We start from the raw sequence: 18,249 nt of genomic DNA on the forward strand, positions 1-18,249 counted from the left end.
AATAAAAAATATTGTTTATTGTTATAATGTTCTAAGTGCTAGCAAAAATATCGGCTCAGATACTACTTTAACACCTTGTACTTCATATCATCAAACTCTAACTATTGTACATCATATATGATTCAATATTATTAATCAGTAATTGATAAAGAAGGCATGTATGAATAAGTAAAAAAAAGCTATTATTTTTCTCATTTTCAGTAATGTAACGTGCACAATTGACAACAGCAGAGACTTAGATGTAGTCTGAAGAGTTGATTCACCAACATTTCTCAGCATCTGAAAAGATCTAAACATGGTAAGTTCTGAAAAAAGTAATGAAGTCATGTTTAAATACAGAAATGAATGCCATTGGATGCTTTGTTTCTATTGTTACTTGACTGTAGTGTTTAATTTCTGACTAGCGCATTACGTAAAATAAGGGAAAGGTAGCCACTCATCTATAGTGAATTCGTGTGGTGCATAGAAACACATGAAAGAAAACATTATTCACACTATCTTTTGAGCTTTTCCTCTTTCTCTAGCAAAAATACACTCATTTACATACACAACCACACAGAAAAATACACATTCTCATACCCAATGCTATGGGAGTACGTCTTTGTGCATATATGTGGTTTTGTATGTAAATAAGTGTATTTTTGCTAGAGAGATACCAAAAGGTCAAAAGCTAGTTTGAATTCTGTTTTCTTTCAAGTGTTTTTAACTGCCACATTTCAGTTTGGTATAAGGTGAGTGGTTGCCTTTGCTTTATTTTACATATTACTCCACCTAGGAATTTCTGTTGTTATTGTAAATTGACTAATATCTTGTGTATAGAATAATTTTGTGTCTCTCAACATTTATTTACAATGTGTTTCTCACTGATTGTTTGTTGTGAATTCTTTTTACTTCTAGCCTCCAAAAAAGAAAGGTGGAGGTAAAGGTGGCAAGAAAGATGGGGGAGGTTACATTGTGGATGGTGTGTCAACAACTGAGATGACACATGAACAACTACAAGAATTTGCTCAGAGACTGAAGGAAGAAATTGACAGAGAGCGAGAAGAAAGAAATTATTTCCAGCTTGAACGTGATAAGTTACAGACATTTTGGGAGATAACTCGTCAACAGTTGGAAGAAACCCGTGCAGAATTAAGGTATCTAAGCACTGAAGATAACTAGCTTCCACAGACACTTATTGTTATGTGCAATTACTTATATTTACTTGATTTCAGTATCAAAGTAATCAATTGTTATCCATCCTCTCTCAATAGTGTACTATTCTAGATAGATGTTATCTATTTTAGTTTGTCATATAGGTTGTCTACTATAATTATTTGTTTGAATGTGCCTCTGACCTGAAATATGGATTAAAAATCTCTGGTCATTAAATTTCACAAGGAAGGATTGCAAATAATGAAATTTTACTTATTGCCCATATAAATTATAACAAGAAGCACATGTGATTAACTTTTTAGATCATTTGGGAGTATAGAGGGTGAAAAGTTAAGTATGCAAATCTGCATACCTGACTGGGTTCTAACTGGGATGGATATCAAGTCAAACTGAACTTGTATAACAGATATTGGTACATCCATGTTGCTTCAACTCAGTATGAGAGTCCATCAGTTGTAGTGGTTGGTGAGTGTAGGTATGCCAGTCTACCTGCAGTCGTGACTAGATGTGTTCAGTATATGAGAAATATGGAAAACGTGCTGGACAGGGCAAAATTCAGATGCCTTCTGTATCCAAGTAGGGTACAACATCATGGGTGATACATAGTCTTGTGTTGTATTGTTAAAAGATAACACCGTAGAGACCTTGAAGCTAGGACACAGCCACTGGCCTTAACATGTCAGAAATGTAATGGGTACTGTCCAAATTATCAGCTTCGTGAACAAGAGGAGACTGTGTTATGTAACCAATGGCAAACCACTCCATCAAGCTGTACACACACACACACACACACACACACACACACAGGTCACACCTGTTTACAAGAAGCACAGTAGAAATGACCCACAAAACTATTGTCCAGTACCAATGACATCAACTTCTTATAGAATCTTAGAATATATTCTGAGCTGAAACATAATGAAATACCTTGAACAGAGTGACCTCCTCCATGCCAACCAGCATGGATTCTGAAAACATTGATTATGTGAAACCCAATTCACACTTTTCCCACATGACATACTGGCAGCTTTGGATCAAGGTAGTTGGGTAGCCACAGTATTTCTTGACTTCTGAAAAGCATTTGACCGAGTACCACAGCTACAGTTATTGTGAAAAGTATGATCATATGGGGTGTTAAGTGAAATTTGTGACTGGATTGAGGACTTTTTGCCAGGGTGGACACAGCATGACCTTGCACACAATATTAATAGAACTCTCACTCACTGGTCATACCGGACTCAAAGAGTCCATTACCTCAGCAACGTATTTTCACCATTGGTCCCTGTCTTGGGCTATTTCCTTCCATTCACCTTCAATACCTAGGCTCCTCAAATCAGCCTTCACATTGTCCTCCCATCTATGCCTCGGTCTCCCCACAGGATGTTTTCCCTCTAAGTGCCCCACCAGTACTCTGCGTGCTGCCTTGCCCTCATCCATTCGAGCTACGTGACCCGCCCATTGTAGCCTACGTGATTTAATAATACTGATTATGTCAGGGCTTGAATAGAGTTCGTGAACCTCTTTGTTATGCAGTTTTTGCCACTCTCTGCTAATGTCATCCCATTTTGCTCCGAAAATTTTCCTCAAAATTTTGTTTTCAAATACTTGAAACGGCTTTTTCATTTTGCACAGTGAGAGACCAAATCTCACACCCATACAGCTTAACTGGTAGAATAATAGTTTTGTATATTCTAATCTTTAAATTCCTAGACAATATCTGTGATGAGAGTAATCTATTCAGTAAGAAGTAGCATGCATTTCCCACCTGTAATCTCTTCTTCAGTTCGGATTCAGTCTCATTTCTCGAAGTGATGTCCACGCCTAGATACTTAAATGTGTTCACTTTTTCAAACTGCATGTCTCCAACTCTTAACATTTCCTGATCTACTGCTGTTGGCATTCTAGTAGTAACCAGGTATTTAGTTTTGTCTTCACTTATCCTTAGACCTACATCTTCACTAGCCTTGATTAACGCATTTGCATTTGCTGTTACAGATTGTTTCCTATCGCTAATGATGTTTAGATCATCTGCATACCCTAACATCTTAATATTTCCATTTAACTCCACACATTCTGAATTATCTGCTGCCATTCGGAAAATATATTCTAGGACTAAATTAAAAAGTAGCAGAGACAGAGCATCTCCCTGCTTAAGTCCGTTCTTTATTACGAATTCTTCTGACTCCAATTTCCCCACGCATGCCTGAAGAGTGGCAGGAGTCAATTCTGATCCCAATTTTTAAGAAGGGCAACAAAATGGATTGTAGTAATTAAAGAGGGATATCGCTATTACCAGTATGTTCCAAAATTTTCTCGGATATTCTGCTAAGCAGGCTTACACCATATGCAGATGAAATTGTGGGGGATTACCAAGCTGGCTTTTGGAGGAACATATCAACTATAGACCAAATATTCACTTTGTGTCAAATTTTGGAAAAGAAATGGGAATGCAATAAACCAGTTCATAATTTTAACATAGATTTTACAAAAGCATATGATTCAGTATTGCAATCAAATATTAATGGAAACCTCAGGTTTTTTGTGGACAATGGAGTTACCTATAATGAAGTCCTGCCTGAAAGAACTTGCATAAATATTCAGTTGGAACTTGATAAGATTTTAAAGTGGTCCAAAGATTGACAACTTGCTTTAAATGTTCAAAACTGGAAAACTGTGCACTTCACACAATGAACAAATATAGTATCCTGTGACTATAATATCAGAGTGTCACTGTTGGAATCAGACAAATCATAGTAATACCTGGGTGTATCACTTTGTAGGGATATGAAGTGGAATGATCACATAGGCTCAGTTGTGGGTAAATCAGGTGGTAGAGTTCGCTTTATTGGTGGAACACTGAGGAAGTGCAGTCAATCTGCAAGGGAGATTGCTTACAAATCACTCATGCAACGGGTTCTAAAATATTGCTGAAGTGTGTGGGACTCACATGAAATAGGACTAACAGGGGATATTGAATGCATACAGAGAAGGGCAGCACAAATGGTCACAGATTTATTTGATCCATTGGAAAGTATCACAGAGATGCTGAAGAAACTGGACTGGTGGGCTCTAAACAATTACTCTAGGAATATACTGTAACCCCTTAAGTGTCACTTGCATAGCACTCTTGAGGAGAAGATTAGAATAGTTACAGCACACAGATGCATTCAAACAATAATTCTTCCCACGCAACATTCATGAGTAGAACGAAAAGAAACCCTAATAACTCGTACAATGGGTCTTACCCCCTGTCATGCACATCACGTTGGTTTGAGAGTATAGACGTAGATGTAGATACAAACTGGCAATGTCTGTTCTCTTTGGATCCTCCACATATGGATATGTCCATTGTTATGCTGTACACAGAATTGAGATGTGTCTGAAAAGAGGACTGCCACTCCAGTATCCAGCATTGTAGTTGGATGCAACACTGTTGGCATGCCTCTCTTTTTTGCCACATCAAGAAAGGCTGCAACATTGGTCCCTATGCTGACATTCAGTAGTGCTCCAGATGTCATTGCATATCCATACATCTGTATGAATACTTTTCTTATCTTGTTGCAAACATGCCCATTTCCAGGCTCAAGGTACATGGTGGCATTTTTTGCATGATGTTGAACATGTCCCTTCTGAAACCATTGATTCCATTTTCTCTTGAAAGTCATGGTATAGTGACTAATGTAGCAGCAATATCTCTGAACCATAAAACGTTGTCTTGATAGGTCATGATCCAGCTCGTATTGAATTCCAACACATGCTGTTCTTACAAGGGGCGTAACATGACTCACAAACAAATTACATCCAAATGTGATTTCTGAATTAGAAACTCTTTGCTTTCCACACATACAGATTGTAGATACTGTTGCTTCTATGCATTGTATGCAGTGGCACTGAAAAGGTATGCATTTACATATCTAAGCCTGTAGTACACCTCATGCCAATTTGACATTTGGTGCATGGCACTTTTGTGATGTTGCAACTTTATTGGACAGCAGTGTAATTCACAAAAATAACATGAGTGGAAAAACAAAGTCTACATGGTCAGTAGCTCATTATGTGCAGAATCCCCATTTTTGATGATGACACTAAGTACTTTGTACATGAAAAGTAGTTGAAATGTCTTCTGGATATCCCCTTATACTACACAATTTTTGTTGTTTTTAGTGTGATGAACCGACACTGTAGTATACATCTCTGGCATGTTACTGTAGAATTTGTCACAAATTCACGTTAAATGCAGGTCCTTGCGTTTCACATTTGTATTTACGTATATAAGCTGAAGTATGGTATTTTCTTCATGTCAGAGTGAAATCACAGGTTTTAGGTAAATTTGTTTCTAAAACCTGGATCTTAAAATTTTACGTAAAATTTAAATGTGCATATGTGCATTTTGTGGTCATTGTACCAAAAAATGTGCATATGTTACAAGATATTGTGTAAATTCGAATGGTGTGTGGTAATCCCATACTGGTGATGCTGCTGTGACTACCACATTTTGCAAGGTGCCAACACAAGCTGTTGCTATTCAGCTCACCCGCAAAAGTGTCCGGCAATGCGGGGCCGGCCACCAGGTGGTGGCACAATCAAGTATCAGAAGACAGCACTGCATTTGGGCCCCTGTATACCACTGACAGTCAGCACTACCTCAACATGCCGATCAACAGACTGACTTCATATAACCCCAGAGTGGAGATAACTCTTTCTCATTTCATTATTGTACTTACTCATAGTAACTTGGACTCTACTCTTTGCGATGAATTGTGATTTGTGTCTGGGACTCAGGCTGGCTTGTACCCTGGACTTGTATGGAAGATCAGAACTGTGTTCACTTTAAAATAGTTAGAACTTTGTGTGTGTTCTTATTTGTGTCTGGAACTGACACACAAGTGGCGATGAGGGTGGTTGGACTTCCATGTGGGTTGTTCACTAATTTGAGGGTTATGACTGACACATCCTTGTAGGCTGTGCTTCAAAGTTTACTACAGTAGCAGTTGGAAAGCCAATAGAATTTGTATTTGCAACAGCAAGAACACACAGCTATGTTGGGCAGTGTGTTGATACAACAGATGGCAAAGCCACAGCAACTGCTAGCCCATCTGCCTCCCTTCCTCACCCACAATGAATCTTCAGAAGACTGAAAGGCATGCGAGAAGTATTTATACCAACACTTCACTGCCTTCACTGCTGCTACCATTATGGGTCTTTTTTTTCATGGATTACACCCCAAATGTATCAGTTGTTGGGGAATTGGCTCCACTTCAGGAACATACTTACCTTTCATTTGATGAAATGTGTTTCTTATTGATGTCTTATTATCACTGGCCTACTCATCTTATTTGCATGAGGGTGAAGTTTTACCACTGCAGGAAGCAACCTCATCAATCGTATCATACTTGGTGCCATTATCTTAGCTCTCAGTACAAGGAGTCAGGAATGCTATCATTAGGTTAGTACCAGGTAAAGAAGTCCACCAACGGACACTACAATTTGAAGACCTCCACATTTGAAGAGGTCCTTTCTATTGCTCACTTGTTTGTAATTCATCATTGTCAGGCTGCCAGTTGGATTTGTGGGTGGTTGTGGCTGCTGTCAACTTGGCCAATGGCAGGCATTTGGGTTCAACCAAGTCCTTGGAGGCATAAATCATGGCAACACAATGTGCCCTTAAGCCATACACCAGACAAACACATCCATGATGGGTTGTTTTCTGCAAGCCCCTTCCTTCATGCCCTGCCTTTTTTGTTCAACATGACTGGCCTGACTGACCAAAGTGTTGACCTGCCTGCCATCACTATCGAAAGGCAGGACACATTGCAGTGGCATGTCACTGTCCACTCGTGCCGTAACCTTCAGCCTCCAAACAATGAGCATTAATGTTATCAGCCGTGCAACAGTTTCTAACAAGTTTTTCATCAATGTGTGTATTAACAGGATGCTATTTCAGCTGCAAGAGTGTAAAGGCACCGTTGTGCCTCTTATTAATTCTCATATGTACCTGCACCTCGGTGCACCCCCTGGATCCTGCTATTTATCTTGTAAGCTACAACAGCCAACAGATCCCCATTCTTGGACAATTTGCAGCAGAAATTATATACAAGGCAGTGATCTGTCCATTAATTTTTGTTGTGGTGTACAGTGCTTTCCTGAAAAACTTGTTTAGCTTTGATGCTTTCACAGTGTGCTATTCATTATTGCCAATTTGGTTAACCGTATTTTTACCAAGTCCCATATCAGAAACTTAATGAACTTTAAAGGGTTTTTTCAATCTTTTTTTCAGTAATGCTAGGTATTTTATTTTACTGCTGATATCACCTATAACTGATGGGGACAGCCTCTTTGCTTTTTTTATCTTTTTTTCCAGTGTCACTGGTGCTCCACAATCAGGCTTTTGAGGTGAAACTTCCTGGAAGATTAAAACTGTGTGCCGGACCGAGACTCGAACTCAGGACCTTTGCCTTTTGCGGGCAAGTGCTCTACCAGCTGAGCTACCCAAGCATGGCTCACGCCCCGTCCTCACAGCTGCCAGTACCTCGTCTCCTACATTCTAAACTTTTACAGAAGCTCTCCTGCGAATCTTACAGAACTCGAGTCTCAGTCCGGCACACAGTTTTAATCTGCCAGGAAGTTTCATGTCAGCGCACACTCCACTGCAGAGTGAAAATCTCATTCTGGAAACATCCCCTAGGTTGTGGCTAAGCCATGTCTCTGCAATATCCTTTCTTTCAGGAGTGCTAGTTCTGCAAGGTTCGCAGGAGAGCTTCTGTAAAAGTTTGGAATGTAGGAGACGAGGTACTGGCAGAAGTAAAGCTGTGAGGACGGGATGTGAGTCATGCTTGGGTGGATCAGTTGGCAGAGCACTTGCCCGCGAAAGGCAAATGTCCCGAGTTTGAGTCTCGGTCCGGCACACAGTTTTAATCTGCCAGGAAGTTTCATATCAGCGCACACTCCACTGCAGAGTGAAAATCTCATTCTGGAAGCTTTTGATGTATTGAACGTATTTCATCCACCCAGTGGACTTTTTGCTAGTGATCATCAAGAAACCAACTGGTGAGCTCCAACTTTGCAGTGATTTGAAGGTGGCAGTCAATAGACAAGCTGTGATAGACACATACCCCACCACATGTCTGGAGGAATTGGTGATGAAACAGGCAGAAGGTCAATATTTTCAAAGTTGTAGCTATTGGGGGCATATCTGAAGCTCCTGCTTGATGAGGCACCTTAGCACTTACTTGTCATCAACACCCCTATTGTCTCTACAGGTATAAAGGGTAGCAAGTGTTCCAGCTCTTTTCATTGTTTCTTGGAGCAACTCGTACAATGTGTTCCTTGTGATTTCAACTGTCTGGATGATATTATGAGGGTTGACTGAAAAGGCATGCCTCCACCTTCATAACTCTTCAGCAGTTGGCAGCATTGGTATGCAGCAGGTACTGGCTTGTTCCGTAGCCTCTTCTCTACAGCTCCAGTTGGCAGGAAGCCTTAGCATTGAATGGTTGTGTTGTTACAGTGTAAAATATGAAGCCCTGAACAGACGGTCGGTCAATGCGATTTAAGCAACTTGCAGTCCTTGAATTCTTGACAGCAGAAGGTGTCACCTCAAAGAAGATTCATCAGAGAATGAAAGCAGTTTATGGTGATTGTGTTGATGTGTGTACTGTGCGTCTTCCTTCTCGTAATGTGAGAGGAGTCCCTGGCAAATTTCAAGCCTGTGCGCCTTCATTGCAGGAGTCATCATCCGGGTACCCATCGTGCACAGATCTTCGGATAGCCAAGCAAAGCAATAATGTGATCCACATGTTCTTGTGCTTGCAGTTTCTCTCTGAGTGATACGACAATCGTCCTGAGTCAATCTGTCAACATTTTGCTTGTGAAGCTCAGTGGTTACTGTCACAGGATGTTCAACTCTTTGTTTGTCATGCAGCTCAGATGTTCCCACCTCAACATCTTTAAATTTACTTGCCCAACGACACACAGTACTCACATCATCACAATCACCATAAACTGCTTTCATTCTCTGATGATTCTCCTTTGGGGTGTCACCTTCTGCTGTCAAGAATTCAATGACTGCACATTGCTTAAATCGCATTGACCGACCGTCTGTGCAGGGTTCCATACTTTACACTTTAACAACACAACCGTTCAATGCTAAGGCTTCCCAAAAACAGGAGCTGTAGAGAAGAGGCTACAGAACAAGCCAGTACCTGCCACATATCAATGCTGCCAACTGTTGAAGAGTTATCAAGGTGGAGGCATTACTTTTCAGTCAACCCTCGCATAATCATGGGCTCCTCCACCAAGGAGTATCTGTGGGACCTTCGGCTTCTATTTCAGACTCTGCAGGATGTGGGTGTCAAGTGTAACCTTGAACAATCACTCTTCTTTTAGCACTTTTTTGAATACATGGGCAAATGAGCCAGTGACCAGTCACATTGCTGTCATTGATGCTCTTCCTCTATCCTCTAACCTGAAGAGATTCAGGCTTTCCTGGACGAAATTGTTTATCATCATAAATTCATCCCACAAGCGGCTGCCAATGCACGTTCTCTTAATTGGTCACTAAAAGAGGGTATGCTGTTTATTTGGACAAGTGCTTGTGGCCATGCATGTATATCTTTGAAGGACAATCTTTGTTTAGCCCTTTGCCTTGCCACGTTCCAGCCAGATACGCAGCTTGTTTTGGATACTGAAGCATGTACATCTTTGAAGAACAATCGTTGTTTGGCCCTGTGTCTTGCCACATTCCAGCCAGATAAGCAGCTTGTTTAGGATACAGAAGCATCCCAGTTTGAGCTGGGAGCTGTGCTGACCCATTGCAGTGCTGACAGTTCAAAGCATCTGGTAGTGTTCACCTCCAAGACACTCAAAACAGTGTAGAAGAATTATTCCCTGGACGAGAAGGAGGTCCTCATTATCATTTATGCGATCAAGAAATTTCATGCATTTTTATATGGTGTGAAGTTTCACCTTGTCACAGATCACAAGCTGTTAGTGTTCCTGTTTAACCCCTACTGCATCTATCAGACAAGATGGCCTGCAGACTACAACTATGGACCCTGTTCCTCAGCCATTCCCATTATGAGATTCACTTCTACCCAACAGCTTAGCACTCCATTGTGGGCACTCTTTTGAATCTTTCTGTGGGTCCCAATGCCAGATTCAAGAGGAAATCCTTGACAGGGAAGCTCAGCAGGCAGAGTAAAGCTGTCCTGTTATGAGCTCGAATATCACTCTTGCTATCAGCATGGATCCTTTACTCTGCCAGGTGCAGTGAATACCCAGCAAGGATGGCCCAAATGACCTACAGCCCAAGCATCGGACCCCATCTGTAATTATTTTCTGCTGCACCACAGACTGACTCTTGTCAAAGGTGTGATCTTTTTGATGATGGAACATACCATTCTGTGGTAGTCATTCCAGCTTTCCTCCAGTGGGACATCCTTCATTTCTTGCATCACAGCCATTCGGATGTGTCACAGACAAAGATGCTTGCTGACCACTGTGTCTGTTGTCCTCAGGTCAGCCAGGTAATTGAACACTTAATTGCTGTGTGAACCAAGGTTCAAGTCACCAGGCAACTCTGTGGCAATGTTACTCACCATGGCTGTCACCCATGCAGCCATGGGAAAAAATCCACCTGAATTTCACAGACCCCTTCTTGGATGAATTTCAGCTGCTTGTCACTGATACATACTCTCAGTTTCCATACATCATCAGATTTCACGCCATGTCAACACAGTCTACTGTGCACGCTCTCACCCAGATCTTCTCCATTGAAGGCCTTCCCTGTGCCCTGGTGATGGGTAACAGACTGCAGTTCACTTCTCAGACCTTCCAAGACTTCCATGCACAGCATGGTATTTGCCGCATCAGGGTACCCCATTTCACCTGCAGGCCAACATGGTGGCAGAACACCTCACATGGATAAGTGCAGATGAAGAAGCACCTCACACTGGTGGGAGAGATGCTCATGTGTTTTCTTAGTTGTTACATGTCTACTGCTATTAGTAAGAAGCGTTGCTGCATGGGCACCAACTGCACACAGCGCTGCATCTCCTTCTGCTGATTCCTCATCCACTGGGTGGATGAAATACGTTCAATACATCAAAAGCTTCCAGAATGAGATTTTCACTCTGCAGTGGAGTGTGCGCTGATATGAAACTTCCTGGCAGATTAAAACTTGTACCCCTGTCAGGGCTCATGGATTCTGTCGGTCATCCACGAACCGGGGGTGGGGGGTCCTCACACTGTGGATGGGTGACAGCCTAGTGGCGCACTATGACTACCAATTACACTTATGGGTGGGGGACTGGCCTCCTCTGCCACTGCGTGGTGCATCTCCCAGGCCGTTCACCTATCAGATGCCAGTTTTCTGTTCTCTCCACTGCCTCTAGGGGCACCTCCTCAATCTTTGGTCCAGTCTCCTACACTGTTCACCATCATGTCCGCAGCTCCCTCATCTGCTGTCTTTTCTAGCCCTCTGCAAGATCATCAGGGGCTGCTGGAGAATGTGGTCCTTGCAAGCAGAGCTACCACGTGGACTGCAGGAGCCGCCTAAGCACATTTCTCCTCCTGACTCCAAGGACTGACTCCTGCTTTGGCATTAGCCCCTCCCTCCCCCCCCCCCTCCCCCCATGGCTGGTGTTACACAAAAGGACATCTGCCCATGACAGAGTCATCATCACCAGGGCCACTTATGGCCTTACCTTCCTGTTGCTACAAACAGGGAACATCTGTCCAGGCCATGGATTATGATCTCTGATGACTGAGAGGCCATAGACGTCACATTCCTTTATTTCATTTGCAGTCTATGGTACAGGGGAGGGACGCCAGTGTTTCACCAACTCACCATTGTCTTTCCCTGTAGGGAGAGGACTGTTTTAACCTACAGTGTTACCTCTCATTTCATACTGGCACCACTGCCATGGCTGCCATTACATTTTGTGAGATGCCAGTATGTGCCACAACTATTCAACTCACCGGCACCAGGCAGCATAGTTCCCTAGCTGCTCGTGGGACCACAATGGACCCTTCGACCTCTACGTTTCCCCCTACCAGTGGATTGGGTGGGCCACTGGTAGGACAATACACCCCATCAAAAAAGCGACTTCGTGCTGCGAGTCCTCCAGCGCCTGGTGTTACTAGAGATTTATCAGACTGTCGTAACAGAGCACATGCTGATAACCAAAATGTGTTTTTGATTGTCAAACGGAAGGAAGGTAGCTTTGAGAGATTTCTCCCTTTTACATCCACAAGTGTCTTGAGGGAATTGCAGGAACACTGAAATCTGTGAAGCGTCTGCGCAATGGGACTCTGTTAGTTGAAACTTCTAGTTCCCGTCAAGTCACTTCTCTTAGGAAAGCAACCTGTCTCAGAGAGTACGCTATCGAGACCGAGCTCCACTCCACTTTGAACTATAGTAAGGGTGTTGTGACATGTAGGGACTTGGTGGATATCCCCAAGGACGAGTTGAAATCTGAGTGGGCTGACGAAGGTATTGTCGACGTGCAGCATATTATGAAACGAGTCGATGGGGACTTGGTCAAATCCGACTCGTTTATTCTCACGTTCAATTGCCCGAGACTCCCAGAGCATGTTAAAGCGGGTTTCTTATGTTTGCCAGTATGGCCATATTTCCCCAACCCAATGCGCTGTTTTAAATGTCAGCGCTTTGGGCATACTACGTTGGGGTGCAATGGGATAGCCACTTGTGGTAAATGTGGTCAGCCTGCCCATGAAGGAGCCGATTGTTCATCGCCTGTGAAGTGCGTGAATTGCTCTGGGAGTCACTCTGTCTGGAGCCGGGTCTGCCCCATCTATCTCGAGGAACAGAAGATACAGGAGATCAAAACATCTAAGCGCATCCCCTATGGTGAGGCCAAGAAGCTCTTTAAGGCCATGCAGCCTCCTGTGTTTACAACATCTTTCACTTCCGCTCTGCAGAAACCGGTACAGTGGGCCACTGTTGCTACACAAATGGATGTTGCTAGTGTCAGCACTAATACCTGCGTTTGCCAGTGCACTTTGCTGTTGCGGTTGTTTTGCAACCTGCAGCTCTCCCCACAATGTCGGACAAAGCCATGGTTGCTGACATTGGGGTACTTCCTGCCCCTCCCCATATGGCGCCTTCTGCCCAGGCGAGTAAAGCTCCAACTGTTTACAAGATTCTGCATTCTAAGCCCCCCAAGACGAAGACGATGAAGGTGAAGGTTTTGCCACCTGAGGAGACTAGTCAGGGTCAGTCCGATGACGATGCCATCGTACTGTCTGACATCTCCCTTGGGTCGCCATCGGAGCTGATGGACATTGATGTCGACCGGGGGCGATATTCTCGCCCCAGGAATAAATCTCCGGCCAGTACGGTCTCTCCTCCAAAGCACAGAGGCAGGGTGAAAATTCAGCCACCCTGATGACTGGCTCACATATTACAGTGGAACCTGAATGGGTTCAGGACGCATGTGGCCGAATTACAACTCCTTGTACGAGAGCGCCCTTTGTGCTTATGTCTTCAAGAGATACATTTTTGGGCCACTGATTCTCCTTCTTTATGGGGCTATATCGTGTATCGAAAAGATGATCTGATTGGGGGAAAGGGCAAAGGGTGGTGTTGCGGTTTTTGTCCGTGACATGCACCACTAATCTGAGCTCCCTCTCGTTACGGACTTGCAAACAGTTGCAGTTGACCTTCTTGTGGGGCGGAGGCTCACAATCTGTTCCGTTTACTTACCGCCTCAGGATGCAATAGACTCTGAGGCTCTCACAGACCTTATTAGCCAACTCCCCCACCCATTTCTCCTTCTGGGGGACTTCAATGCTCATAATGTCTTATGGAGCTCTACGACTACTTGCCCCAGGGGTCGCATTCTGGAAAGCCTCATGGTGTCCGGAGAACTGTGCATCCTCAACTCTGGTGCTCCCACTCATTTCTGTACTGCTTCTGGGTCGTTGTCAGCTATTGACCTTTCCTTTTGCTCTCCAGCACTCATGGATTCTGCTCTGTGGGAGGTTGCTGCTGACCTCCATTCTAGTGACCACTTCCCCGTTTGGATTCGCCTCCTGGATGAGACTGTGGCATTACCAGTGCTGCCCAGGTGGCACCTCTGCAGAGCTGACTGGACACTTTTCAGCCATTTAGCTGTTTTGGAACACCGTGCCAGCATCCACGAATGGGTCGACCATGTTACAGCCATGATCCCCCATGCTGCTGAATTGTCGATCCCACGGGCCTCAAGTCATCCCAAGAGGCGTTCTGTCCCTTGGTGGACCACTGAGTGCCGCTCAGCCATCCGAGCCCGCCATGCAGCTCTGTGCTGCTTCAAGTGCCGTCTCTCAGCTGACAATCTTGCGGCCTTTCGGGTGGCAAGGGCCAAGGTGCGGCGAGTGATTAAAGAGAGCAAACGACGGTCATGGCAATCGTTCTTGATCTCCATCTCCCACTCCGCTAGTTCTACGAAAGTATGGGAAGCCATCAGGAGGATCTCCGGGAAACGCAGCCAACTACCTGTCATGGCATTGCTGCATCAGGGTTGTCTACTCACGGCGCCGAGAGACACTGCCCAGACACTGGCCATGCATTTTGCAGAATCTACTGCCACTATTAACTGTGATCCAGATTTCTGCCGCTACCGCACTGCCATCGAGAGGGATCACTTAGACTTCCGGTCTCCAAATTCTGAACCCTACAACTGCCCCTTCACAATGTGGGAACTGGATTCGGCGCTGTCTGTGGCTCATGATACTGCGCCAGGTGATGATCAAATCCTGTACAGCATGCTGCAGCACTTGTTGCTGCCATCCAAGGAAGTTCTCCTGAATTGTTTTAATATGAAATGGTCATCCGGCACGTTCCCTGACTGGTGGAGGGAGGCGATTTTGATTCCCCTCCTCAAACCGGGGAAGGACCGAATGCATCCCAGCAGTTATCGGAATATTGCTTTGACGAGCTGTGTCGGGAAGACATAGGAATGCATGGTCAACCGTCGCCTGGTTTGGCTGCTCGAGACCAGGCAGCTCCTTAGCCACTCTCAGTGTGGCTTTCGGAGATGTCGTTCAACTATAGACAACTTGACCCTGCTTGAGGCGGCCATCCAGCAGGCCTTCCTACGTAACCAGCATTGTCTAGGTGTATTCTTTGACATTAATAAGGCATATGACACTACTTGGTGCCGCCTTATCCTCAATCAACTCCATCAGTGGGGCTTTCGTGGCCATCTTCCCATCTTCATTCGGTCCTTTCTTTCCCGCCGCCTCTTTCGATATCGGGTTGGTAATGTGCTATCTGATTTGTATGTGCAGGAGAATGGTGTTCCTTAGGGAAGCGTTTTAAGTGTCACCCTCTTTGCCATCGCCATTAACAGTATCACGTCCACTATCCGGAGTCTGGCCAAGTGCTCCTTGTTTGTGGACGATTTTGCTGTTTTCTGTTCTTCCTCCAGTCTTGTCACTGCTAGTCGGCAGCTGCAGCTTACGATAAAGCAATTAGAGGCATGGACTGCGAAGACAGGTTTTACCTTTTCTGCAGACAAATGTGTGTGTGTTCATTTTAATCGTTCTCGACGTGCTTTTACCTCCCCTGAATTGCGTCTGAGGGACACCATTCTCCCCTTTAGGGACACTGTGAGGTTCCTGGGCCTCACTTTTGATTCCAAGTTGTCGTGGTTGCCGCACCTTAAAGACCTCAAGGTGCAGGCCCTGAAGGTGCTGAATATTTTGAAGTGTCTAAGCCATCGGTCCTGGGGAGCAGATCGGGCGCATCTGCTGCAGTTTTATAGGGCTTTCGTCTGGTCGCGTCTTGACTATGGATGCACCGTGTATGGGTCAGCGAGGCCTGTGTATCTGAAGATTCTTGATGCAGTACACCATGAGGGTATCAGGCTCGCCACTGGTGCCTTCCATACCAGTCCCATCCCCAGCCTGTGTGCTGAGGCAGGGGAACCGCCGCTTGCCATCTGGCGGAAACTCCTCATGGTGCGACGGGTGTGTCAATTCCTTGCCTGTCCTACCTCCCCTGCGTACCCTACTGTTGCCCGACCGCCTATGGAACGCCTCTTCTCCAGTCGCCCCAGGGCAACGAGACCATTTGGGATTCGTGCCAAGCATTTGCTTGAGTCCCTTGGTGTGGAGTGTGTGGCACCCCAACTCCAGGGTTTTACCCGCCTGCCTCCCTGGTTGCTCCAGAGGCCCAGCGTCATTTTAGACTTGTCAGAGTACCGGAGGAGCTGCACTCCAGCGTTTGTTTTTACCTCCTTATTTTACGATATTTTAAACCAGCATCCCAACCATGTACCAGTATTTACAGATGGCTCTAAACAGGGGGACTCTGTTGGTTGTGCTGTTGTTTTCCCTGAACGAGTTGTCAAGTTACGGCTTCCTGCGGCGTTTACCATCTTTGATGCTGAATTGTTTGCGATCTTGCGGGCATTGGAGCGGATGAGATGTGTTCCCAGTCTTAAGTTTCTCATCTGTTCTGACTCCCTGAGTGCCCTTCAGACCATGCAACACTTGTACCCAGCGGATACGGTCGTCCAGAACATCCACAATGCCCTACTCCGCCTGCAACGGCAGGGGAAGGAGGTTTCTTTCTGCTGGGTGCCGGGGCATGTGGGTATTAGGGGAAACGAACTGGCAGATGTGGCTGCCAAAGATGCATGTTCCCTCCTTCACGTTGTTGAATGTGCCGTCCCCCTCCATGCTGTTACCTCCATTTTGTGTTTTCGTGTTATGCATCAATGGGAAGAGGAGTGGCTGGCAGTCGGTGAAAATAAGCTGCGTCTGGTCAAGGCCACCACGCGGCCATGGCGTACGTCCTACCAGTCGTGCAGGCAGGATGAGGTTCTCCTCACTCACCTCTGCATCGGGCACAGTCCCTTAACGCATGGTTTTTTACTCCGGCGGGAGGACCTCCCAATCTGCAGTGCTTGTGGCATCCAGATTACTGTCCGCCACATTTTGCTTGACTGTCCTTTATTCTCTGACCAGAGGGTGGTGGTTTCCTTGCCACCGGATTTGCCCTCTATTTTGAAAAACGACGCAACGACTGTGGTTAAGGTCTTACGGTTTTGTGTCCTGTCCAATTTGTTGCCTCGGATTTTAGGGAGAGGATTTTAATGTGCTGCTGGGTGACTGGCTCATCCAGGGTTTAGGTAAGAGGTCCGCCAGTCACGATTACCTACTTGTTTCACTTCGATTTCTGTTCTCTTTTCCTTGTGTTTCCTTTCCTTTTTTAGTGCGTTTCTTTTCCTCTTGTTTTGCCTCTGCATAAGAGGATTTGGAACTGCGTCAGGCCTGTGTCTTTTAGCCGTTCTCCTTGTTCACTGTCCATCTTTTGTCCCTTCACCGCATGAGTTCCTGTTTCTATGCGTTTGGGCACTGATGACCACGCTGTTTAGTGCCCGAAAACCTCAAACCACACACACACAGCATAGTGTCGCTTGCTAGGCAATGGAATAATCAAACTTCAGTAGGCAACACCGCACCTGGGCCTGTGCACACTGCCAACAGACAGTGCCAGCTCAGCACACTGATTAACAAACTAACTTCATATAACCCTGGAAAGGAAAGTACTCTCATATCATTATTGTATTTCCTCGTAGTAACTTGGAGTAACTCGGACTCTGCTCTTGGGATGAATTGTAATTTGTATCTTGGACTCAGTGTGGCTTGTACTCTGCACCTGTATGTAATATTGGGGCTGTGTTCTCATTAAAATGGTTAGGACTTTGTGTTATCTCTTATTTGTACTTTTTAAAAAAATAAAAAGGCACACCCTAAATTATTTCATTGCATAACTACGCAAAAAAAGGATCATTTTCCATAGTTATGAGTGACATGCACAACAATTTCATAGTAAATTGGCATTTGTGAGTTACAGTTGTTGTGGTGTATATTGTAGCTACCACAGTGTGTTACACTTAATTTTCCTTTTCAATAGGTGTTTAAGTTATTTACATTTATCCTATATTTGTGCTAGTTTAGAGTTTGTTAATGATCAAAACCTTGAAACAATGAAGTTCCAGGTAACTTCAGGGAATCAATAAACTTTATCCCATGTTTGTCTCTTGTGATAACAGAAATCTCTTTGTTGGGTGTAAAGTGTTT

The 18,249-nt window shown here is 44.6% G+C and overlaps 1 protein-coding gene across 1 annotated transcript in view; it reads left to right on the forward strand.

Annotated features, from left to right (window-relative positions):
* Positions 1-18,249, forward strand: part of LOC124795436 (dynein regulatory complex subunit 4) — a 136,288-nt gene that overhangs the window by 30,650 nt on the left and 87,389 nt on the right. The window contains exons 3-4 of the mRNA XM_047259462.1: positions 202-298; positions 898-1,136. Of these exons, the coding sequence (XP_047115418.1) occupies positions 296-298; positions 898-1,136 (242 nt within the window). The 5' untranslated portion in view covers positions 202-295. The remainder of the gene's footprint in view (positions 1-201; positions 299-897; positions 1,137-18,249) is intronic.

This window comes from Schistocerca piceifrons, chromosome 4 (assembly GCF_021461385.2).
Source record: "Schistocerca piceifrons isolate TAMUIC-IGC-003096 chromosome 4, iqSchPice1.1, whole genome shotgun sequence".
Classification (NCBI taxonomy): domain Eukaryota; kingdom Metazoa; phylum Arthropoda; class Insecta; order Orthoptera; family Acrididae; genus Schistocerca; species Schistocerca piceifrons.